The 26,953-nt window shown below is 45.6% G+C and overlaps 1 protein-coding gene across 2 annotated transcripts in view; it reads right to left on the bottom strand.

Annotated features, from left to right (window-relative positions):
* CNTF (ciliary neurotrophic factor) overlaps window positions 1–26,953 on the bottom strand; it is a 105,314-nt gene that overhangs the window by 4,140 nt on the left and 74,221 nt on the right. For both annotated transcript variants that reach the window (XM_073560927.1, XM_073560928.1), the window contains exon 2: window positions 10,782–10,963. In XM_073560927.1, coding sequence (XP_073417028.1) covers window positions 10,782–10,880 — 99 coding nt within the window. In that variant the 5' untranslated portion in view covers window positions 10,881–10,963. The remainder of the gene's footprint in view (window positions 1–10,781; window positions 10,964–26,953) is intronic.

Here is a 26,953-nt window from a genome sequence, read left to right as displayed (position 1 = left end):
CGTAATTCTGGCATTCTTACTTTTTTTCTCGCTACGCTGTTTAACGATCGGGTTAATGCTTTTTTTATTGATAGAGTGGGCGATTCTGAATGCGACAATACTACAAATGTGTGTTTTTTTATTGTCACAATCATGTGACGGGGGGGCACCGATGGGTGGATTTCTGGCACGATTGCCGGAAGCGCATGTTAAATTCCGCTGTCAGCATTTGACAGTGGCACTTAATGGGTTAACAGCCGCGGATTCCACAGATTGCGATTCCACCTGCGGCTGTTCCGGGCACATGTCAGCTGCTCAAAACAGATGACATGTACCGGGAAAGATGTGGGCTCACTGCTGGAGCCCACATCAAAGGGAGGATGTCCGACATCGGTGTACTATTACGCCCGATGTTGGAAAGGGATTAAAGAACTACAAAACAGATTCTTCACGAAAGGTATCAAATTAATCTGTATAACAGCACCGGCATGTCTTTACTTTACATTGGAAAATAAAGCTGACAGGTTCCCTTTCAATACTGTTGGGACAGTCCGTGTGACTGCTTTAAGCAAACTCCACAAGCACAAAACACCCTACAGATGCCGCTGCAGCCAGCAAAGATGAAAAATTAACAATGTGATCAGTGGATATTTTGGCCAAAAATACCCAAGCTTGCAACCCATATTAAAGAACCACTCTAGCATTTTTTTTTTTTATTTCACCACAAGAACAGTATTGATAATGTACATTTCTTGCCCTAGTAATATACTTACCAGCGGATTCCATCTTCTGTTCCTCCTGGCACCACTCTGGCCTCATGCCACCATCTTGTGACTGCAACTTCTAACTGACCAGAAGTCCGAGGTAATGGTGACAAGTTCTCAGTGTAAGTCTATGAAACCCTCGTCCTGGCATCGTACTGGCTCTCATAGACTTTCATCTACTTTTGACTTCTGGATCTCACCAGCAAACACTGGGACGATACAGCAGGTCACAAATTACTGAAGCGGCAATGATAACCAAAGAAGACCATAGCTGGTAAGTATAAGGCTATGTTCACACATTACATTTTTGCTGCATTTTTTAATGCCAATTTTAAAATGCGTTTTACAGTACCAGCAAAAGCTATAAGAGTTCAGAAGTCCCATGTAAACACATTGGATGTTTTCCTGACTGAACTGGAAAACTGCAGCATTTTTTCAGAGTTTTTTTTCAGCCATAGAAAGCAATGGGTAAGTGAAAAAATGAAAGTATCAGGTTTTGCTTTGTTTTTGGTGCAAAAACCTAAGGAAGTTTCATCATGTTTTTGAGGGGCACTAAACTTTATCAGTATGAACAAGAAACAATAAAAATGCAGCAAAAAACACAGCAAATATGTGGCACCCCCGGAGTCCGGTTGCCACAGTGGCATTGCCTCCCTCCCAGGGGGGTGATGACATGCCTGGAAGCAGAGAGGAGTTCACTGATCAGGTAACCACTACACACAAGTTTTCCAACTTCAGACCAGAAGGGGGAGCTCTGAGCCCTGTTTTAGGGGAGCTTCCAGCAAGTTCTGAGCTGGAGGAGTTAGTTGGGTCTGGGAGTGAGCAGGAGCAGGAAGCATGAAGGAGCTGCTCCCCAGTCTAAAGTAGAGAGAGGAAAGGAGAAGGAGATAAGAAAAGCCTGGGGAAGTGGAGCTGTAAAGAAGCTCACCCCAGGTCAGTGCACTGGATACTGGACACCAGAGTCCATGGCTGTCTGGGAACAATAGTCTCAGTAGCCAAATCTGGAGAGCAAAAGACTGCAGGCTCCTGGCCTCACCAAAGCCCTTGAGGCACAGCAGCATATGAGAGCCTGGAGCTGCCACAGAGGAAGAGGCTCGAGCTGCCTGCCATAAGGGCAAGTACTAAGGACTGTAGAGAACAGAGGACCGATTACAGCTTCAAGCAGAAGGGATCTCAGACACTAGCGCAGAAAGGAGGCCTCCAACACTTGGTTCAAGGGACTCTGATCTGCTTTCAGGCTGCTGGATCTCCATTTCCATCTGTACCAGTGCTTCTGTCTGCACCTCAAGTCTTCAGTAAAAGGTAAAAGGAACAGTAACTCTTGTGTCTGCAGTTATTAATCACACTCGCAGCCCTGCACTACAGTTATCCACATCCTGTACTTACACTGCCCTAGGGTTAAGCTCTGCCTGTGGAGAGCTGAACCAACTCTGCTGCATCACCACCAGCCCCAGCGGTCTGTACAAGCAATGTTGGCTAACACCTTTATTGCCGAGTACCACAGGTGGCGTCATGAACTTAACTACACATAGACTTTATTCCTCATCAGTTCTTATTTTTTCATGGACACTCAGGATCACGGACCGGGTCACTGCTACCGTGACACATCCCTTTAAGACACTGGCCCTGTACTGAGTAACCCACAGCCCTGAGGGGGTGTTCCATTTTGGCATCACGAACAGGATTGCAAGCCTGGCATAGCCGGGTACTGTGTGCCAGAGACTTTGTTAAATAGTGAAACCGCTGCCATTGTAATAAAATGCTGTGCACGGGAAGAGAAGGATGTGTTGTCGTGGGCGGAGCCTGAGAGCAGTGCGTGAAGTAAAGAGCAGGTCGAGCTCCATGATCGGAAGGAAGAAGCAGGAAGCCGGACAGGAGAGGCCGGAAGGAGCCTCACCATTACTGCAGGTGGAGCAGCCACGCACCCAGGTAACGAACCACAGAGCCTGGCTGAGATTCACTAGGGGGAAGAGGATGTCTAGCCCGGATGGAGATGCAGCGGTGGATGCAGCCGCAGGCCCCATAAGCCAGCCAGAAGCAACGGTGGGTGCAGCCATATCCCCTGTAATACCGCCAGTCACCGCGGCAACAGCAGCAACAGCCCCCATAATGCCGCTATCAATGCCATACATACCGTGAGCAGCTTGGTCACCGCAGTACTCAGGGGAGTCGCATACTCTGTGCGACTTCAAGGCAAGACTGTGCAGTTTGTTTGATGTGTACACCCTTACTGAAAGCCAAAAACTTAGCATCCTCACATTCCAGTTAACTGGTGCAGCTCTGAGGGAAGTGAAGTCCTGGCCAGACACTGACAAAAGAACTGTTAAGCAAATATTAACCAGGCTGAATGACACCTTGGATACCCACACTGCAGCAGAAATAAAAATGAGATTCTTTGGGTGCAAAGGATGCAGGACAGTATACGGGACTATGCCTTTAACCTACAGGAGGCACTGTGAGCTGTAAAGCAGGTTGATCCTGACAGTGTGCAAGATTAAGACAGATTGCTAACTGAGCAGTTTATTGAGGGTCCTGTCTGACAATCAAAGGACACAACTGCACATAATGGTCCTCCAAAATCATAACTTGGACTTTGCCCACTTCAAGGATAGAGCCATCCGGGTGCTGTGTGAATCAAATAGGAGCAGCACAGCGCCCTCTGGACATCCAGTGATTACATATCAACAAGAGGCAGCACCCTATTCCCAGACTTCGGTTGGGGTCATCATACCAAACAAGGAGGATGACTACATTTCCAAGTCCAGGAGCTGATCAAAAGTGTGACTGCACTAACCAAAACAGTGCAGTCTATGCAAGTGTCCCCAAAATAGAAGAGTCAGCTTGCTTCCAGTCCAGATGATGCCCCATGGTGGCAGCAGAGAATCCCACCGATCAGAGACAGTGGTTGCTACAATCAAGATGGACAACCCATCTGTCGCCGCTGTTGCAAGGCGGGACACGTCGCAAGATTCTGTAATTTAAACGAGCAACCCCTGGGGCAGAGGGCCTACCCCCCAGAGTAAGACGTCCAGGCCCACCAAGCTGGCTAGACAAGTACGTGGGAGGACGGCCGGTCCTGCCCATCATGATTGATGGCTTCCCGATGAACGCTTTGCTGGACATCGGCTCTCAGGTGACAATACCATATGTCCTCTTTAAGCGGTACTGGGCAGATTCAGATATCACTCGCAGCCCAGATAAACATCTTACCATCTTTGCCAGCAGCGGTCAACCCTTGCATTAGATGGGGTATAAGGAAGTGACCATTAAGATTGGCTGAGTAGAAATGAAGTCACAAGATTTGATTATTGTTGATATTGACAAACATGAATGCAATCCAATGATCACTCTAGGCACTAATGTAATAGAAAATTGTCTTGGAGAAGTAATTGTTTTGTTGCAACAGGTAGCCGAGACCGCCAGTTCCAGTCAGCAGCGGGTCCTGCAGAAAGATTAGAGCACTGATGCAGAGACAACAGGTAGAGCTGTTTGGAGAAGTTGACAGTGTCAGAGTGAGTGATCCAATCCCCATTACAGTACCCACAAGGAGTGAAATGTTAATTTGGTGTCAGGCAGCAATAGACCTCAGGGGTCAAGATTACCAGGCCTTGGTGGAACCGGTGTACTCTGATAGTAGGCCCACCATCTTGACAGCCAGAGGGGTAGTTGATGTTCGTAAGCGGAGAGTAACAATACGCATCTTGAATTGTGGGGAGAGAGGTCTATTTACCCCGGTATGCCACCCTTGCTAAGCTGTTCACTGTCAGTAACAATGCAATAGAGGCAGCAGAGCCCTTGCTTCCTTCTGACCAAGTTGAGAACAATGGCTCTGAGAGGAAGCTGGAGGATTAGTGTCAGCAGCTACATCTTGGCACTGACTCCACCCCTTCACACCAAAAACATGGGGCTTACCGAGTGGCTCAAGAGTATAAACGGGTATTCAGCAAATATCCTCTAGACTTTGGGCAGGTAAAAGGGGTCCAACATCATATCCCCACTGGAGATCATCCACCCATTAAAGAGAGGTACCAGCCTATACCCCCAGCACACTATCAATGTGCCATGAGTATGTTGCGGGAGATGAACTTAGCTGGGGTAATCAGAGACAGTTGTAGCCCCTGGGCAGCTCCATTAGTCTTTGTAAAAAAGAAAGATGGTACCATGAGAATGTGTGTTGACTATATGTGGATTAACAGCATTACACATAAGGATGCCTATCCATTACCCAGAATTGAAGAGTCATTAGCTGCATTGAGAACTGCTATTTTTCTACCTTGGATCTCACCAGTGGGTATTGGCAGGTTCCTGTAGCAGAGGCAGACAAAGAGAAAACAGCATTCACTACAAAAATGGGTCTCTAACTACATGCCATTCGGGCTCAGCAATGCCCCAGGGACGCGTCAACGGCTGGTGGAATGCTGCCTGGGACATAAGAATTTCAAAAATGTTCTGCTGTACCTGGATGACATTATAGTCTTCTCTAAAACCTATGAAGACCACTTGAAGCACCTGGCCGAGGTGTTCGAGGCCCTGTCTAAATTTGGCTTGAAAGTGAAGCCATCCAAATGCCACCTCTTGAAACCCAAGGTGCAATACCTAGGCCATGTAGAGAGTGCGGAAGGTGTGGCACCAGACCCTGACAAAGTCACCATTATCTGGGACTGGAAGAAACCGAGCAACATTCATGAAGTACGGCAGTTCCTCGGGCTGGCAGGCTACTACCGGAGATTCATTAAGGGCATCACCAAGATAGCAGCACCTCTGCAAGACCTGCTAGTGGGACAATCCAAGAAAGCCAAAAACAAGACTTTTCAGTTTAAGTGGAATAGCAAGTTGGAAGAATCCTTCACGCGGTTCAAACTGGCTCTCACGGGAGATGAAGCTCTGGCTTATCCTGACTATGACCAACCATTTGTACTCTATATGGAAGCCAGCAATGTGGGATTGGGAGCAGTGCTGTCCCAAGTGCAGCAAGGCAGAGAAAGAGTGATTGCCTACGCCAGCAGGAAGCTTCACCCTACTGAAAGGAACCCTGACAATTACAGCTCCTTTAAACTGGAGTTCATCGCCATAGTCTGGTAGGTCACGGAGCGCTTCAAGCACTACCTGGCTTCAGCAAGTTTTACCATCCTATACCAGTGGTTCCCAAACTCCAGTCCTTGCGGACCCCAACAGGTCATGTTTTCAGGATTTCCATAGTGTTACACATGTGAGAGAATTCCTGATGCCTTCATACTTCTATCACCTGTGAAATACTAAGGAAATCCTGAAAACATGACATGTTGGGGGCTATGAGGACTGGAGTTTGGGAAACACTGATCTATACAGATAACAATCCCCTAGCCCACCTAGAAATGGCAAAACTCGGTGCACTGGAACAACGATGAATGGCTCGGCTGTCCAATTATGAGTTTACCATCAAATACCAAGCGGGGCAGAAGAATACCAATGCGGATGTGTTGTCTAGGATGCGCAATCCACCTGATGGGGGAAAAGACACAGAAGAGCTTGAAAAAGTTGAGTTACCAGCTTTCCACCACACAGCTGCGGCCCAACGCTCTCAAGGAGAGAGAGCCAAGCGCCACGCCATGCAGGAGGCCACGTTTAGCCCATTGCCCCACCATGACTGGGCAGAGACGCAGGATGGCGATTTGGCAATTCGCTTGGTAAAGGAGTTGTTGACACTGGCTGACTCATATCCTGATTCAGACTCTCCACAGGAGGAGCAGCAGTTGAGGAAAGGCAAGCTGTTCCTCTATGAGGGTAAGCTGTGTCGGAGGAGCATCAACCCATGAACCCACAAGCTAGTTTGGCAGATCGTAGTTCCAAAGTGGGACGCACCTAAGGTCCTGGAAGCATATCATAATGGAGCCGGTCATTTCAGCTGGAAGAAGTTGGAAGTTCTGCTTCGCGAACGGTTTTACTGGATTGGCATGAGAGGAGCCACTGAGACGTGGTGTCGAGAGTGTGGCCCATGAAATCTGCAAAGAAGAGACCGCAACAGCCAGCGAGCCCCATTACAGCCGATTATGACAAAACAGCCACTAGAGCTAGTGGCATTGGACCATGTCAAGTTGACCCCCAGCAGGTCAGGCTACACGTACGCCCTAACAATTGTTGATCATTACCCCAGATTCCTGGTAGTTGTACCTGTTAAAGGTCAAACAGCGAGGACAGCAACCAAAGCATTTCAGGAGTACTTTTGTTGACCCCATGGATATCCTGGACAAGTACTTACTGACCAACACCCAGCTTTTGAGGCAGAAGTGTTCCAGGAGTTCTGTAACCTATATGGCTGCAAGAAGATCAGGACAACACTGTATCATCCACAGACAAATGGCATGTGTGAAAAGATGAATTAGGTGGTAATTGACCTATTGAAGACCTTGCCCCTGGAAGAGCAAAATCAATGGCCGGAGAAGTTGCCGAATCTGGTGGATCTATACAACCATGTCCCTGTAAACTCCACCAACTGTTCCTCAGCCTATTTGATGACAGCACGACCAGGCAGGTTACCCATCGATTTGGATATGGGAGCTCTGACACCTAAAACGACATCACCACAAGCAGACTGGGATACAGAGCAGTAGCAGCAATACCGCAAGGTGCAAGAATGCATGGATCAAAGTTTGACCCAAGCAAGACAGAGGCTGGAAAGAAATTATAATCAGCATGCCCCTGCAGTTCTCTTGTCACCAGAACAGGTCCTAAAGAGAAAAAGGAGGATGCACAAATTAAATGACCAATGGGAGGCCGAACACTACACCGTCCTACCTTCAAATTTTGATAATACCAAGGTATGCCTCATAAGTAAGGATGTAGGAGAAACCTCATCGGCAGTGTTGAGGGATCATTTGAAGCTGTGCCCTGACCAACTAAGGGAAAGGATGGGAGAGAAAGACAACCTTCAGCCCATGGAAGGAGAGGAGAAAAAGATCAGCACCGTACTCGGTGAATTCCCTTCAAATTGGACAAAGGTGAACCAAGCCATTGTAGTTCCTGTACTAATCTTTCCCACCCTACTGCACCTGAAGTAGCAGAGACTCAAGACTCGTCGGCTCCAGTAACAGATGCCACATCAGCAGAAGAACATGAAAATCTGCCCCCTGCTAGCAGTGAATCTGTCAGACCCCTGGTGAGTCAGACAGTTGCCCAGTTTACCAACATCAACAACAGGCACACTAAACCAAATTAAGCCATTAGAGGTACCCATGCTGCGAAGATCTACCTGTAGTACAAGAGGTGAGATCCCAGCTCGTTATAGGAACTAAAATGCAAACAGTATATGTGAATCTGAAATGTAAATAAGTTAATAATGTTTATAACTGCAACCGTTAAGCTTATGTGCCTACAGAGACTCTGTAAGAACTTTTTAGCTATCCTTTTGACTTGCTTTAATGGACGATGGGTCACTGGACTCATTGTGACCAGGACAATACCTGTAAATAGTTAACCACCTTGCTCAGGAATAATTACAATGACACATGGATGAATCATCACTTGGACTATTTTTTGAATTTGTTTTTTGCAAGTTTTGTCTTTGAGACTTTGTAAATAAATATTATGGTTTACTGTTATAATGCTTTTGTTTTCTCAGTCCCAGAGTACTGGTTTTAACTAGGGGGAATATGGCACTCCAGGAGTCCAGTTGCCACAGTGGCATTGCCTCCCTCCCGGGGGTGTGATGACATGCCTGGAAGCGGAGAGATCAGGCAACCACTACATACAACACTTTTCCTACTCCAGACCAGAAGGTGGAGCTCTGAACCCTGTTTTAGGGGAGCTTCTAGCAAGTTCTGGGCTGGAGGAGGAGTTAGTTGAGAGTCTGGGAGAAGGAAGGAGCAGTAAGCATGAAGGATCTGCTCCCCAGACCAAAGTGGAGAGAGGAAAGGAGAAAGAGATAAGAAAAGCCTGGGGATGTGGAGCTGTAAAGAAGCTCACCCCAGGTCAGTGCGCTGGATACTGGACACCGGAGTCCATGGCTGTCTGGGAACGACAGTCTCAGTAGGCAATTCCGGAGAGCAGGAGACTGCAGGCTTCTGGCCTCACCAAAACCCGAGGCATAGCAGCATATGAGAGCCTGGAGCTGCCACAGAGGAAGAGGCTCGAGCTGCCTGCCATAAGGGCAAGTACTAAGGACTGTAGAGAACAGAGGACCGAGTATAGCTTCAAGCTGCAGAGACCTCAGACACTAGCGCAGAAAGGATGCCTTCAACACTTGGTTCAAGGGACCTTGATCTGCTTTCAGGCTGCTGGATCTCCATTTCCATCTGTACCAGTGCTTCCGTCTGCACCTCAAGCCTTCAGTGAAAGGAACAGTAACTCTTGTGTCTGCAGCTATTGATCACACTCGCAGCCCTGCACTAGTTATACACCATGCTGAACTTACACTGCCGTGAGGTTAAGCTCTGCCTGTGGAGAGCTGAACCAACTCTGCTGCATCACCACCAGCCCCAGCGGTCTGTACAAGCAACGTCGGCTAACACCTTTATTGTCGACTACCAAACGTGGCGTCACAAACTTATCTACACATAGACTTTATTCCTCATCAATTCTTATTTTTTCATGGACACTCAGGGCCACGGACCGAGTCACTGCTGCCGTGACACATCCCTTTAAGACACTGGCCCGGTACCGAGTAACCCACAGCCCTGAGGTGATGTTCCAAATACGCAGCAAAAAATGCAGCAAAACCAGCTTTTTGTAAGCAGCTTCTTTACTGCCAAGAAAAAAAGCAATGTGTGAACATAGCCTAATGCTAGAGGCAGAAAACTTACATTAGTAAAACTACTCTAGAGGTGAAATTAAAAAAAAAATACTGGAGTGGGGCTTTCACCTTCCTCATTGTTTTGCAAGTTCTTAAACTAAAATAAAAAGCAATTAATTGAAAATAACATTAGACCCATGACATATAACTGAAAATGAGACTGTATTTTTTCAGCCATGTGTTGTGGCTAGACAGCCAATGACTATAGAGCCAGTGTTACTTAAAGGGATTGTCACACAGTAAATGTTTTTATTTATGTAAGCCATGGATTGATTATATATAACAAAGGCATACTCGTCTTTTAGAGTCAACTGTGGACACAGCCTAGGCTGCTCTGACGGTTTCCGCTGGCTCTGTTTTAAAGGCTTAATTCTGCTGCAGAGGCCAAATGACTAGAAGTGTAGACATCACCTCCACAGCCTCTGGAAAGTGAGTGGTCCTGTTTATTATTTTTAATAAATCCATGGCTACTGTTGGACAACCAATTTGAAAGTGGAGCTTATTCAACCATCATTTTATTACCCTCACCCACAAAGCACTCCACAGCTCAGCACCACCCTACACTCCCTTGTCTCAACCTACCACCCTACCCGTGCCCTCCGTTCTGCTAATGACCTGAGGTTAACATCCTCAATAATCAGAACCTCCCACTCCTGTCTCCAAGACTTTTCACGTGCTGCACCATTTCTTTGGAATGCACTACCCAGGTTAATATGTTTAATCCCCACAGTTTTAAGCGTGCCCTAAAAATGCATTTGTTCAGACTGGCCTATCGCCTCCATGCATTAACCTAAATATCCCTGTGTGGCTCATTCAAAAATTTTTTACCATAACCAGGTTCCTTGCATCATGTTCTCACATGATTTTTGTATTTAATAGCCCTCTGATTCTGTACTGCTACATATTTAGACTGTTAACTGATTTATGCAGCAACAGGAACACCCGATTCTTACACTATGGCTGGTCCAAACAATAAAAGCAAATGTTACTATCCACCTTTTGTGTCTCCCCTTTTTCCCTCATAGATTGTAAGCTTGCGAGCAGGGCCCTCATTCCTCTTGGTATCTGTTATGATCTGTGTGATTATTGGTATGCTGTAATGTCTACTGCCTGTAGAAGTCCCTTCTGTAATGTAAAGTGCTGCGGAATATGTTGGCGCTATAGAAATAAAATTATTATTATTATTACAAGGACTTGTTTTTCTCTATAAAGAACATGGAAAAACCACAAGCATACAAACAATTCGACAAAAACAAGTACACATAGCTCACATATTTCTCAGTCAGGAGCAGGAGGTCCACGTGGATTTGTCGCAGTTGTTGAATAACACGTAAACAGAGGTCCTTGTCCAGAACTTCAGAATCCATCATGGGGTCAGCGTGTTTTACATGAGGTGGCACAATTGCTCGGAGCCCAAGCACTTATATAATGGAAAGTTCAGCAATACTAGAGACTGATAAACACAAAACACAGCATGTAGGGAAAGAGAGAGAAAAAGACACTGGCTAAGTGACAGAGCGTGTAGGATAGACAGAGACACACATAGCATTAACAGTTTAATCCCACAGATTAGCAAGGGAAGTTTTCATTGGTGATTGTTCTTAGTGCGTGAGGGGTGTAAACTAGGTACCATACACAACACACGAGCAGAAAGATGGAATGTCCACTGAAAAGCTGATGCAGTGCACAATATAAGGTCACTATTGTGTGCTATGCGTAGGAAGACAGAAATTGCAAAGAAGAAAAACAGAAATGAAAAACAAACATCCAAAGATGATAATATCCAGCGATATAAGTGATATAATTCGTACTGAAGTGCGGTACATTTTTTCTAAATATATTTTGTGAATATAACAAATATTGTCACAAACTGTTCATAATCATTATCTTATCGCCTGAGGTCCACAGCTACTGAGATAACAGAGCATTACAGTAGGCTCTCCTTCCACCACACAGAGGATGTCCAAGAACAAATTGCCAGCTATTAGTATAACCACTCTACTGATGCATCCCAACGTTATAAGCAGATCTTATACAGATACAGATAACACTGTTCTAAAACCAAATTGGTTCAGAGATAAAATCAGTTGAGCCAAACTAATTTTTGCGCTGAAAATGAATATGATACTTAAATTTGTTAATTGGCACTAATTTTCAAGATCCAGAGGAGGTTATAATTACTTGACGCCAACTCAACTCCAATGACGTAATCCTAATTAGGGCTCATACCCATATGCGAGAAAAAAAAAAACTGGTCCATTTCTGGACTGAAAAAACGGACGAGTAGCATGCGAGTGTAATGCGATTTCTGTGCGATTTTCAAATGGAACATCCGTATGACATGCGTATGCAATGCGATTTTAACATGATCTTTTACATACAGCAGTTCTGTCCTTTACACTTAATTTTAAAACGAAATATTCTTCAAGACACACACACATATACAGGGTGGTCCAAAAGTAGGTGGACAGAAAATAACATTTTTTGATTTATATATAAAATTATATTTACTAACACAAGCATAACATTGACAATTAAATGTTATTCTGAACAATAATACAAAAGCCCTTAAATTTTATCAACGCAGGTGCTCAAACTGTTTTCCATCACAATTTGCACAGCTTTGAAGTCTGCCTCTTTCACTTGGACAAACATTTTTGCACAAGTCTCTTTGGGTATTAATTTCTTGAGATGCATCTCTTACGTAATTTTTCAAATCACTGACACTTTTTGGTTTTCGACTATAAACTTTGTCCATGAGTACTCCCCAAAAGAAAAAATCCATTGGGGTCAAGTCTGGTGAACGTGCCGGCCAATCAAGTGGGCCTCTTCGGCCAATCCATTTATTAGGAAATGTTTCCTCAAGATACTCCAGGACTACTCTTGAATAATGTGGAGGGGCCCCATCTTGTTGGAAATAAAGGTCATTTGAATTAGGCTGTTGCTGTAACTGGGGAACAACTTGATTCACTAGAATTTCTAAATACTTATCTCCTGTGACTGTTCCATAAAAAAAAAATGGTCCAAAACCCCCAAAACTTGAAATACCACCCCAAACATTGACACCAGGCTCATTTAGTTGTTGCTCTAATCTTAAATGCATGTTCTCATTATACCAGTAAATACAATTATGTCTGTTAATATGGCCAGATAATGTGAAAGAAGCTTCATCACTCCACATAATGTTATCTACAATTACTGGATTTTCTTCAGTTTTGTTAAGCATAATCTCACTAAATTGTAGCCGCCTGTCTGGATCATCCTCCAATAAACCATGAATTAGACCTGGATGATAAGCTTCCCACCCAATAGATAACAGAATTCGCATGATGGAAGTTCGTGAAATTCCCACTTCTAAAGAGACTCTTCTGGTTGACTTTTTTGGACTCTGAACAAATGTTTCAGCAACAAGTTGTTTATTATTTTCTGTACAGGCTGTTTTGGGTCGACCAGTTTTTGGAGCATTAAGGATTGAGCCAGTGGCATAGAATTTGTCATGAATGCAGTAAATGGTTTGTCTCTTTGGGGCTTGAGTACCAAATGTTTCAACCCAAATTGCTCTGTTTCAGCATTTTGAGATTTCCAATACTCTTTTAAAATCCATTTTCTTTGATCGGTATGTAAATTATTTGCCATTATAGGTTATCTGAATTACCTGAAAAGAAAACAGATTTGGGGGGGGGATTTATATGTGAAAACTGGATCTGTGAAACTGACTCAAATGCCCTTAGCAACCAATCAGATTCCACCTTTCATTTTCCAAAGAGTCTGTGAAGAATGAAAAGTGGAATCTTGCTAAGGGCACCTGAGTCAGTTTCACTTTACACCATGTTTGATAAATCTGTCCCGTCATAACTCTATTACACATGCTGTCCACCTACTTTTTGATCACCCTGTATATATACATTGCTTAAAAAAATAAATAACATAGGTCCGAGTGCAATCCGATTTTTTATCGGATTGTATTCGTCCGTATTTCTCGCCAGTGAGTATGAGCCCTAAGTGTTTTTATTTTCCTGGGCCAAACATTCAGATCGAGAAGGAGTTGTGCTAGTAGTGGACAAGGTCTTTAATTCTTGAATATGTATTATAAATAGAAGAATTTAGTACTCCTTCTTGACTAAAAATAAATTTAAAAAAATGGTTAGAGGCCTCACTCCAGCTGCTACTCTACTTCCAATAGGATTACTGTAGTAGACTCAGTTCTGAGGACTCCTCCCAATTACCTGGTTGTAAAAGGATAAAATCAGTATATATGAACAGTAGTCATAGTAGCAGTCATTAAAAGCCTCTGGTTAATAATTATGGACTTGATCAAACCAATTGCGGTTGGCTCTCAGCTACATGAAAGGGTACGTGCCCACGATAAGGAATAATAGTGCTTTGGAAGCAACAAATTTTAGCTGCGTACAAAATGCGAGTGCGCACTTCAGCTGCGTGGAGGGATGGAGCCTCGTCGTTGGAGTGTGGCCAGGTAAGAACTTTTTTTTTTTGGGAGCGGAAATCCGGGGGGCCCGGGGCAGACTGTGAGACGGGGGCAGAATGCTGGATGCTGGGGCAGAAGGCAGGAAGCTGGGGCAGAATCCTGGATGCTGGGGCAGAATGCTGGACGCTGGGGCAGAATGCTGGACACTGGGGCAGAATACAGACACAGGGTAGAATGCTGGACACTGGAGCAGAATGCAGACATGGGGGCAGAATGCTGGACACTGGGGCAGAATGCAGACACGGAGGTAGAATGCTGGACACTGGGGCTGAATGCTGGACACTGGGGCAGAATGCAGACACGGGGTAGAATGCTTGGGCAGAATGCAGACATGGGGCAGAATGCTGGACACTGGGGCAGAATGCAAGACATGGGGACAGAATGCTGGACACGGGGGCAGAATGCTGGACACGGGGGCAGAATGCAGACATGGGGGCAGAATGCTGGATGCTGGGGCAGAATGCAAGACAAAAGGGCAAATGCTGGGGCAGAATGCAGGACATGGGGGGCAGAATGTGACAGTGAGGCACAGGAGGTGGCAAAATGTGATAGTAAGACACAGGAGGGGGCAGAATGCGAGACACGGGGCTTGACTGGAGACACGGGGCAGAATGGAGATACGGGACATGATTGGAGACAGATGGGGAAGGGTTGGAGACAGATCGCACAGGATCATGGGGCAGGATGGATACGATGGAGACAGATGGGGCAGGATGGGGAGATCATATGGGGCAGAATGGATGCTCATTAGGGTGGGATGGGAGAACATATGCCTGAAGCCAGGAATGAGACACATGGGGGTCAGGATGGGGGATATTATTGCCATAGGGGCTAATTAAGGGATATTATTACTGCAGTGGTGTATTTAATTTTTTGAGTATACTGTTTTAAATGGGGGGCGGTCCTGTTACTGTGCAGAGCAACACTATGTCACCTTTTTTTCTTCATGTGATGTAATGTAGAAGTTGGGAAAAAATAAGTAATGTGTTCTGCAAGCGGAGCTCTAGATAACTGTGTTATTTCCTGCAGAGACGAGCCCTGGCTGGAAGACGTGATGGTGATCTGTGCTGGATGAAAGATGAAAAGCAAGGATGAAGGATTTTACCTAGAGACATCACTGGTGAGTTAGTGTGTTAACTATACACTGACACTATACACTGTATACTATATACAGAGGTCCTGTGTATAATGTCACCAGTGATCACTGTGTTACCTGTACATTATATACAGAGCTCCTGTGTATAATGTCATTGATCACTACACAGTACACAGACACTGCATACTAAGTACAGATCTCCTATGTATAATGCCACTTATGGTTATAGTATTATGTTTATTAATGATCAGTATTGTAGTATTCAGTCACCATGTGGTGGTAATATGTGGTCTGGGCATGGTGCAGTGGTATTTGTCCCTTGTATGTGCTATTATTTGGTCACTTTGTGGTGGCAATATGTGGTGTGGTCATGGTGCGGTGGTACTTGTTCCTTGTATGTGATATTATTCGGTCACTATGGTAGTAATATGTGATCTGGTCATGGTGTGGCAGTATTTGGTCCTTGTATGTGGTATTATTGGTCATTTTAAAAATTGAAAAATAAATAAAAATATACCTAAACTGAATTGCATATTTTAACAAATATTTAATAGGTTACAGTAGAGTAGGGCCTGGCCACCCTGTTATGGTGGCGACTTAAAAAAACTTTTGACCAAAGCAAAAGCTGCCGGCTATATGTGTGATCTAGTGATGGGAACTGTTAATGTGTGATTGGTGAGAAGTGGAATTTTTCCAAGAGAGAGCGGTGGGACTGTGGACAGTTCAAGGGGTGGAGGCGGGGCTGGGTGGAGCCTGGGCGGAGTCTCAAGGGGCCCCCGAAAATTTTGCCAGTATGGGGCCCCGAAATTCCTAGTGGCAGCCCTACCCCCAATAGACTTAAGATGCGGTAAAATCCATATAGCTTCAAAACATATGTTTTTTGTAGAACTTTTTGTACGCAGGAAAAATATGCTGCATCCAAAACGCTACTACATATTCCTGATCGTGTGCACATATCCAAATATCGTAGTAATTGTGATCCTAATTTCTGCATTATAATCTGGTCCTCAACTTTTGGACATGGTAAAATATTTTACTACTCTATAGCAGTTTAAAGAAAACAACCACAAGCCCAAATGTAACAAGTCCCAGGATTATTTATGCAAGCAAAGCCATCAGAAGTATAAATGCAAGACTGGCTAAAATTTGCTAAAAGCTTTATTATGATAGCTAATTAAAGCATATGGAAATTAAAAACGGACACAAATGTAAGCGAGAGTCCAAAAAAAAGGGAAATAAACAGACCACCTAGTTACGGGAGAAGTCACATAAATAAAGAAGACACATTTGGGTGTTGCATACAGTGGCCAGCTGCAATAGAAACAGCTCAACATGGATAGTAGAATACTTACAATAATTACCAAAAGACCTAAAATCACAAGTAGCCACTCACACCAGATGTGCGTTTCACTTTGCTGCTTTGTCTGAGGGATGCTAGTGGCCTATATTCCCCTTTTATCTGAACAGTCTATTACTAGATTTGTGTAATGTATTTAGTGGGATCTTGTTTGGATGTTTTAATTGACTATGATAATAAAGGGTTTGCTATTCTTTAACTAGTCTCGCATATATACATATATAATTAGTATGTAAAAGTGTGTTATATACACATTGTTACATATAAACTGTGTTCCAAATTATTATGCAAAAAGAGTTTAGGAGTGATAAGGTTAGAATTTTTTTGTTTGTCATTTAAACTCATTGATGGTGATTAGTGTTGAGCATTCCGATACTGCAAATATCGGGTATCGGCCGATATTCGCTGTATGGAATTCCGATACCGAGTACCGATATTTTTTCAATATCGGATATCGGAATCGGAAGTTCCCATAATGCAATGAGCCACTCTTGTGGCTCTGATTGGCTGCCGAAATGACGTCATCATGATGCGCGGTCTGTGCGCATCATGATGCGCCGTCAGCTCGGGCCTTCCGGGGGGTCTGTGCCGACTGTCCGGGGGTCTGTACCGGCCTGCCCGGGGCTCTGTACCGGCCTGCCGGGGGTCTGTGCCGACTGCCCGGGGGTCTGTGCGGACTGCCAGGGGGTCTGTACCGGCCTGCCGGTGGTCTGTGCCGACTGTCCGGGGGTCTGTGCAGGCTGCGGGGGTCTGTGCAGGCATCGTCCGATGGGACTACAAGTCCCATCGGGCAATGCCTGCTACAATGACAGCGATTGACACATTAGCCAATGATGGGACAGTAGTAGTCCCATCATAGGCTAATGTGTTGAATGTAAAAAAAAAAAAACATACTACATACATACATACTACATACATGCTACATACATGCAACATACATACTACATATACACCACATGCATGCAACATGCATACTACATATATACCACATATATACTACATGCATGCAACATTCATATATACTACATATATACTACATATATACTACACATATATACTACATGCAACATGCATACTACATATATACTACATGCATGCAACATACATACTACATATATACCACATATATACTACATGCATGCAACATACATATATACTACATGCAACATACATACTACATATATACTACATACATGCAACATACATACTACATACATGCAACATGCATACTACATATACACCACATGCATGCAACATGCATACTACATACAGTGGGGAAAAAAAGTATTTAGTCAGTCAGCAATAGTGCAAGTTCCACCACTTAAAAAGATGAGAGGCGTCTGTAATTTACATCATAGGTAGACCTCAACTATGGGAGACAAACTGAGAAAAAAAAATCCAGAAAATCACATTGTCTGTTTTTTTTTCATTTTATTTGCATATTATGGTGGAAAATAAGTATTTGGTCAGAAACAAGCAATCAAGATTTCTGGCTCTCACAGACCTGTAACTTCTTCTTTAAGAGTCTCCTCTTTCCTCCACTCATTACCTGTAGTAATGGCACCTGTTTAAACTTGTTATCAGTATAAAAAGACACCTGTGCACACCCTCAAACAGTCTGACTCCAAACTCCACTATGGTGAAGACCAAAGAGCTGTCAAAGGACACCAGAAACAAAATTGTAGCCCTGCACCAGGCTGGGAAGACTGAATCTGCAATAGCCAACCAGCTTGGAGTGAAGAAATCAACTGTGGGAGCAATAATTAGAAAATGGAAGACATACAAGACCACTGATAATCTCCCTCGATCTGGTGCTCCACGCAAAATCCCACCCCGTGGGGTCAGAATGATCACAAGAACGGTGAGCAAAAATCCCAGAACCACGTGGGGGGACCTAGTGAATGAACTGCAGAGAGCTGGGACCAATGTAACAAGGCCTACCATAAGTAACACACTACGCCACCATGGACTCAAATCCTGCAGTGCCAGACGTGTCCCACTGCTTAAGCCTGTACATGTCCGGGCCCGTCTGAAGTTTGCTAGAGAGCATTTGGATGATCCAGAGGAGTTTTGGGAGAATGTCCTATGGTCTGATGAAACCAAACTGGAACTGTTTGGTAGAAACACAACTTGTCGTGTTTGGAGGAAAAAGAATACTGAGTTGCATCCATCAAACACCATACCTACTGTAAAGCATGGTGGTGGAAACATCATGCTTTGGGGCTGTTTCTCTGCAAAGGGGCCAGGACGACTGATCCGGGTACATGAAAGAATGAATGGGGCCATGTATCGTGAGATTTTGAGTGCAAACCTCCTTCCATCAGCAAGGGCATTGAAGATGAAACGTGGCTGGGTCTTTCAACATGACAATGATCCAAAGCACACCGCCAGGGCAACGAAGGAGTGGCTTCGTAAGAAGCATTTCAAGGTCCAGGAGTGGCCTAGCCAGTCTCCAGATCTCAACCCTATAGAAAACCTTTGGAGGGAGTTGAAAGTCCGTGTTGCCAAGCGAAAAGCCAAAAACATCACTGCTCTAGAGGAGATCTGCATGGAGGAATGGACCAACATACCAACAACAGTGTGTGGCAACCTTGTGAAGACTTACAGAAAACGTTTGACCTCTGTCATTGCCAACAAAGGATATATCACAAAGTATTGAGATGAAATTTTGTTTCTGACCAAATACTTATTTTCCACCATAATATGCAAATAAAATGAAAAAAAAACAGACAATGTGATTTTCTGGATTTTTTTTTCTCAGTTTGTCTCCCATAGTTGAGGTCTACCTATGATGTAAATTACAGACGCCTCTCATCTTTTTAAGTGGTGGAACTTGCACTATTGCTGACTGACTAAATACTTTTTTTCCCCACTGTATATACCACATATATACTACATGCATGCAACATACATATATACTACATATATACTACATGCAACATGCATACTACATATATACTACATGCATACTACATATATACCACATGCATGCAACATACATATATACACTACATGCATGCAACATACATATATACAACATATATACTACATACAACATACATACTACACATATACTACATGCATGCCACATACATATATACTACATGCAACATACATACTACATATATACTACATGCATGCAACATACATACTACATATATACTACATGCATGCAACATATATATATATATACATATATACTACATGCAACATACATGCTACATATATACTACATGCAACATGCATACTACATATATACTACATGCATGCAACATACATACTACATATATACTACATATATACTACATGCAACATGCATACTATATATATACTACATGCATGCAACATGCATACATACTACATATATACTACATGCATGCAACATGCATACTACATATATACCACATATATACTACATGCATGCTACATATATACACCACATGAATGCAACATACATATATACAACATTTATACTACATGCATGCAACATACATATATACAACATATATGCTACATGCAACATACATACTACATATATACTACATGTATGCAACATGCATACTACATATATACCACATGCATGCAACATACATACACTCACTGGCCACTTTATTAGGTACACCTGTCCAACTGTGTGTTAAGACTTAATTTCTAATCAGCCAATCACATGGCGGCAACTCAGTGCATTTAGGCATGTAGACATGGTCAAGACAATCTCCTGCAGTTCAAACCGAGCATCAGTATGGGGAAGAAAGGTGATTTGAGTGCCTTTGAACGTGGCATGATTGTTGGTGCCAGAAGGGCTGGTCTGAGTATTTCAGAAACTGCTGATCTACTGGGATTTTCACGCACAACCATCTCTAGGGTTTACAGAGAATGGTCCGAAAAAGAAAAAAAATCCAGTGAGCGGCAGTTCTGTGGCCGGAAATGCCTTGTTGATGCCAGAGGTCAGAGGAGAATGGGCAGACTGGTTCGAGCTGATAGAAAGGCAACAGTGACTCAAATTGCCACCCGTTACAACCAAGGTAGGCAGAAGAGCATCTCTGAACGCACAGTGCGTCGAACTTTGAGGCAGATGGGCTACAGCAGCAGAAGACCACACTGGGTACCACTCCTCTCAGCTAAGAACAGGAAACTGAGGCTACAATTTGCACAAGCTCATCGAAATTGGCCAGTAGAAGATTGGAAAAACGTTGCCTGGTCTGATGAGTCTCGATTTCTGCTGCGACATTCGGATGGTAGGGTCAGAATTTGGCGTAAACAACATGAAAGCATGGATCCATCCTGCCTTGTATCAACGGTTCAGGCTGGTGGTGGTGGTGTCATGGTGTGGGGAATTTTTTCTTGGCACTCTTTGGGCCCCTTGGTACCAATTGAGCATCGTTGCAACGCCACAGCCTACCTGAGTATTGTTGCTGACCATGTCCATCCCTTTATGACCACAATGTACCCAACATCTGATGGCTACTTTCAGCAGGATAATGCGCCATGTCATAAAGCTCGAATCATCTCAGATTGGTTTCTTGAACATGACAATGAGTTCACTGTACTCAAATGGCCTCCTCAGTCACCAGATCTCAATCCAATAGAGCATCTTTGGGATGTGGTGGAACGGGAGATTCGCATCAGGGATGTGCAGCCGACAAATCTGCGCCAACTGTGTGATGCCATCATGTCAATATGGTCCAAAATCTCTGAGGAATGCTTCCAGCACCTTGTTGAATCTCTGCCACGAAGAATTGAGGCAGTTCTGAAGGCAAAAGGGGGTCCAACCCGTTACTAGCATGGTGTACCTAATAAAGTGGCCAGTGAGTGTATATACAACATATATACTACATGCATGCAACATACTGTGATAAAACACTCCGGGATCGCCTTTGCTGGGGTCAAAGGTCACGTGCGTTCAGCATGAAACTCAGGCGCAGAGCTGGGATTCGGGTATAACTGACACTGGGTCAGGTTTATTAATGGTGAAAGCAATGCATAAAGAAATAAAACATAAAACAAATCCTTGCCTGTCCGGCACTAACTCAACAAAGTACAACCTAACTACCAACTGGCGGGCTTCTCCCGTCCAGCCAAACCACAGTTGCAGTGGGCACTGCTTTCACTCACGTGTGTCTCTCACACAGACAGGCTCTCTGTGTTCCCAGGCTGAGACACTCACACAACCACCTGGCATCCTTTTATATCCACCTCCTATTATTCATTAGTAAGCAGGTGCGATACTGACCAGACTAGGCCACATAGGAAAGGAATCTGGACGAGATATACCTGCCCTCATCCACTATTCCCACATGATTCTCACATACCCCCCCCTCTGCTCAGACCACTCCGGTCGAGCAATGACACCCGCCAAACAGTGCACTCGGGACAGGGCATCTGCATTCCCCATCTGTACCCCTGGGCGGTGCTCCACCGTAAAAGTGTAGGCCTGCAGGGCAAGGAACCACCGGGTCACCCGGATATTCCATTCCTTGTTCAAGTGCATCCACTTGAGAGGGGCATGGTCAGTGATCAGCCTGAACTTTCTGCCCACCAGGTAATATTTGAGGGCCTCTAGAGCCCACTTAATGGCGAGGCACTCTTTTTCTATGACTGCATACCTTTGCTCGTGTTTATTCAGCTTCCTGCTGAGATAGAGGACTGGGTGTTCCACTCCGTCCCTCACTTGTGAGAGTACGGCCCCGATACCGGTGTCAGAGGCATCCGTTTGTACCACAAACTCGCTGCGGAAGTCCGGAGTCACCAGTACGGGCTGAAAGCAAAGTGCCCATTTTAGGCTATGGAAGGCTTCTTCAGCCGCTAAACTCCATTTAATCATGACGGAGTCTTTCACTTTTGTAAGATCCGTCAGGGGGGTAGCGATGGCTGCAAAATTGGGTATGAACCGGCGACAATAGCCGGCGATCCCCAGAAAGGCTTGCACCTGCTTCTTGTTGACAGGTTGCGGCCAGTCCTGAACCACCTGAATCTTATCGAGCTGGGGTTTAACAACACCCCTCCCAATTACATACCCCAAATACCGGGCTTCTTCCATCCCCATATGACATTTCTTGGGGTTCGCGGTTAGACCTGCCTCCCACAGGTCGTCAATCACAGCTTGTACTTTCTGGAGATGAGTCTCCCAGTCCAAGCTGTAAATGACAATGTCATCCAAATAGGCCGAAGTGTACTGCCTATGTGGCCTCAGGACTCGATCCATCAGTCTCTGGAAGGTCGCTGGTGCTCCGTGCAGTCCAAACGGCATATACACATACTGAAATAGACCTTCCGGTGTAGCAAATGCCGTCTTTTCTCTTGCAGCCTCCGCCAGAGGGATCTGCCAATACCCCTTTGTTAGGTCTAGGGTCGTAATATATCGGGCTTTACCTAACCGATCTACTAACTCGTCGACCCGGGGCATAGGGTAGGCATCAAATTTTGAGACCGCCTTCAGTTTCCTGAAGTCATTGCAGAACCGGATTGTGCCGTCCGGTTTAGGAATTAACACAATCGGGCTGGACCAAGCACTGTGCGATTCCTCAATGACACCTAACTCTAACATTGCCTTCACTTCTCGGGAAACGGCTTCACGGCGCGCTTCTGGAATTCTATAGGGTTTCACGTGAACAGTGACACCAGGTTCCGTTACGATGTCATGTTTCATTAGCGTAGTCTGCCCTGGTTTTTCTGAGAAAAACTTTTGGTTGTGAAGTAGAAACTGCCTGACCTCAGTCTTTTGCCGCTCCGAGAGAGTCTCTGCAACCCGTACCTCCGGTACGGTATGCGAGCAGACGGGACGGGCCAGCTCCGCTGACAAGGCAGACCGATCTTTCCAGGGTTTTATCAGATTTACATGATAAATCTGTTCAGGTTTCCGTTTACCTGCCTGGTATACTTTGTAGTTTACTTCACCAACTCTTTCCTTAATCTCAAAGGGGCCCTGCCACTTTGCCAGGAACTTACTGTCCACCGTGGGGACCAGGACCAACACCCTATCTCCGGGTGCAAACGTACGGATCTTGGCGCCCCTATCATAGATTCTTTTTTGGGCTCCTTGAGCCTGCATCATGTGTTCTTTGACTATAGGCATAACAGCCGCAATACGGTCCTGCATTTGTGTGACGTGATCTATCACCGTTTTAAACGGAGTGACCTGACCCTCCCAGGATTCTTTGGCGATGTCTAACAGTCTACGAGGACGTCGGGCGTACAACAACTCGAAAGGCGAGAACCCCGTGGAAGACTGGGGCACTTCCCTGATGGCAAAAAGCAAATACGGAAGTAAATAGTCCCAGTTCTTCCCATCCTTGTCTATCGCCTTTCTCAGCATCTGCTTCAGAGTTTTATTGAACCGTTCGACCAACCCGTCTGTTTGAGGGTGATACACGGATGTGCGTAACGGTTCGATTTGTAACAACCGGCAGAGCTCCTTCATTACCCTGGACATAAAGGGGGTCCCCTGGTCGGTGAGTATCTGTTTTGGTATACCGACCCGACTAAACACATGCACCAGTTCCTTGGCAATCGTCTTGGTGGCCGTGTTACGCAAAGGGATGGCCTCCGGGTAACGAGTGGCATAATCCAAGATGACCAGGATATGTTGGTGTCCACGTGCAGACCGTGGAAGGGGCCCAACTAAATCCATCCCAATCCTCTCAAACGGGACCTCAATAATAGGTAGGGGTACCAAAGGGCTACAGAACCGGGGCTTAGGCGCAGAGGCTTGGCAGTCAGGACAAGACTCATGAATATCGTGATGCATGCCTGGCCAAACAAAACAGTGTAATATCCCTTCGGTGGTTTTCTGGACTCCCAGGTGACCTCCCATCACATGTCCGTGGGCCAGGTCCAGCACCTTCCGCCGGTAGGGTTTTGGCACGACTAATAGTTGCACCGTGTCTTCCCCCTTTTTCTCTATCTGATAGAGTAAATCATTCTCCAGAACCATGTAAGGATATGCCAGCCTAGAGCCAGGTTCTACGGGTACCCCATTTATTACTTTTACATTTGTCCTAGCCTGAGAAAGGGTAGGATCCTTTATTTGCTCACTTTGGAAGTCATCTGTCATGATCCAGTGTTGGATCTGGCGGTATTAAAAGCACAAAGTGAACTTTTTTTACTTTGGAAAGTTCCAAGGTGTCTTGACTGTCCCCGGTGGTGGTGAGTGGTATTGCACTTTAGGGTTTTTTGCACTTAATTATGGATCAGGTGTGACACCCTATAAAGGTGTGCTCAGGGGGTTCACTCACTGCCTGTGATATTGTGAGAGTGTGTTCACTGTTTTTGGAGAGCCTGGAGGACGGATGGAGCTGGTGAGGAGTCCTGCGCAGCTTAGCCAGGGGGGATGTGTTTCTGCTATGGTGTCTGGACGAAGGGCTGGCATGGCGTGGTGGAGTCGCAGTTTATGGTGTCGGCGGGAAGTGCGGGCATGGCTTAGAGGAGTGGCGACTAGGAAGAGAGTTGCACTCAGCATGTTCAACTTGGTTGCTGAGAACTGGACTCGAGCATGCTCGGATTCTTGGCAGAGGCTGGACTCATCTTGGGACTCTGTGTACTGGACTGCTGCAAGTGGTGATGGACTCTGCTCCCAGGCTGCACGATGGTGACGGATCCAGTTATGGTGATGGATCCAGGTGGAGGAGAAGATGCACACAGGTGGTGGGCTCTGTTGCTAGGAGCGCACGCAGCAGAGCAAAGCTAAGTGGTGTTTCCCCTGTATTGTCTCTTTCCTCATGTGTGTTATTAGTGCAGTGGTGGGATTAGTCTCCGCACCGACCCATTCCCTAGTGAGGGTTTAGGGTCAGGGTGAGCAAGGGCGTTAAGGTACGCGTGCGGTGACAGGTGCGGAGCCTGTTTAGGGAATGTGAGGAGTGTAGGGACACTGGCTCAGGGGAGTGCAGGAGGTCTCCATTTCCCCATTCCCTATCGCAGGGCCCACCATTGTTAAAGTTACCCAGGTTCCCCCCTTATTATTTAAATGCGCCTTACTGGAGGCGGTGTTTCCAGATATATGTATGCATGGCGTGTAATACCTAAATCCGCCAGGTGGAGGCGGCGTATCCACCTGCACGCTTTATTATTTAAATTCGCCCCACTGGAGGCGGTGTATCCAGGGTCACGTGTGTTATGGGTTCGCCTTGCGACATCATCTGCGTCCTGACATACGTGACCATGACATTATCACAGGCCATACAGTTTTTTTTTTCTGGTGAGCCTTGGCCATGTGGAGACCTATGGTATTTGCTGCCGAGCCTCACTGAGGTGTGGGGAGCGGCAAGGTGTGTTAGTGCCGCTGCAGCAGCAGTTATCAGGGTCTGGGGCTTCTGCTCAGCTAACCAGAAAATCAAAAAAAAAAAAAAAAAAAAAGGCGGCTGCGGTCTGGCTAAAAGCCCCCTAGAGTCGCTGCTGGGGAGCGGGACTGGTTCATGCATGCGGGAGCACCCAGGCAGGTGGGAGGAATGGTGCCCCACGGAGCTGCCTGGTATTCCCCGAGGTGAAGGGGTACGCCCCTGTGGTGAGCTGACTGGTGTGATAGTCCGCGGGGTTTACGCCAAATCTTCTATACCATCGAAGAAGCCGCCCCTCCTGGTCGTATGGAGGCGACCAGCGAGTGTATATTTCCTCCATTTCCCGTCCCCTTCTCCTCCTGGTGTGTGCAGCAGGTGTGCTGCGGGGGAGTAGGGACAAATCTCTACCCTCGCCATTAACCAACCCTGGGAGGCTCAGACCTCATGGTGAAGAGGGTTGGAGGGTGGTGATCCCTTGGTGAATAGCGGGGGTGTGTGTGTGGTGACACTGGGGGACGCTTCTGTGATCAGGTCCTGAATGAGTTCACCAATTTTTTGACAAACGAATGTGTGTAATAAACGTTCAGGTCCGGACCTGTGTGTGAACGAGCGTGTATGTGTGCCACCAAATAACATCTTGTGGAAGTGTGTTGTGGAGCCTGATCAGTTCATAACAAACAAACATACACATACATAAACTCGTTCCCCAGGTCGGCGCTGTGGAGATGAGTGGTGCCTCCAAAATGAACTTTATTGCCAATACCAGAGGTGCATTTGTCATAAACCTGAAGTGTCAGGGAATGGTGGGGTGAACTCAGGGTCTGGGCGTCCCCGCTGTAGGTGTTTTCCTAATGAGGGGTGGTCTTGAGGGTCCAGAGGCCCCTCATTAAGGAGGGGGTACTGTCATGATCCAGTGTTGGATCAGGTGGTATTAAAAGCACAAAGTGAACTTTTTTTACTTTGGAAAGTTCCAAGGTGTCTTGACTGTCCCCGGTGGTGGTGAGTGGTATTGCACTTTAGGGTTTTTTGCACTTAATTATGGATCAGGTGTGACACCCTGTAAAGGTGTGCTCAGGGGGTTCACTCACTGCCTGTGATATTGTGAGTGTGTTCACTCTGTTTTTGGAGAGCCTGGAGGACGGATGGAGCTGGTGAGGAGTCCTGCGCAGCTTTGCCAGGGGGGATGTGTTTCTGCTATGGTGTCTGGACGAAGGGCTGGCATGGCGTGGTGG

Source organism: Dendrobates tinctorius, unplaced genomic scaffold (genome assembly GCF_039654945.1).
Source record: "Dendrobates tinctorius isolate UK_male_01 unplaced genomic scaffold, ASM3965494v1 ptg000308l, whole genome shotgun sequence".
NCBI lineage: Eukaryota > Metazoa > Chordata > Amphibia > Anura > Dendrobatidae > Dendrobates > Dendrobates tinctorius.
The sequence above is the reverse complement of the archived record's forward strand: the minus strand, read 5'-3'. Positions and strand labels throughout refer to the sequence as shown.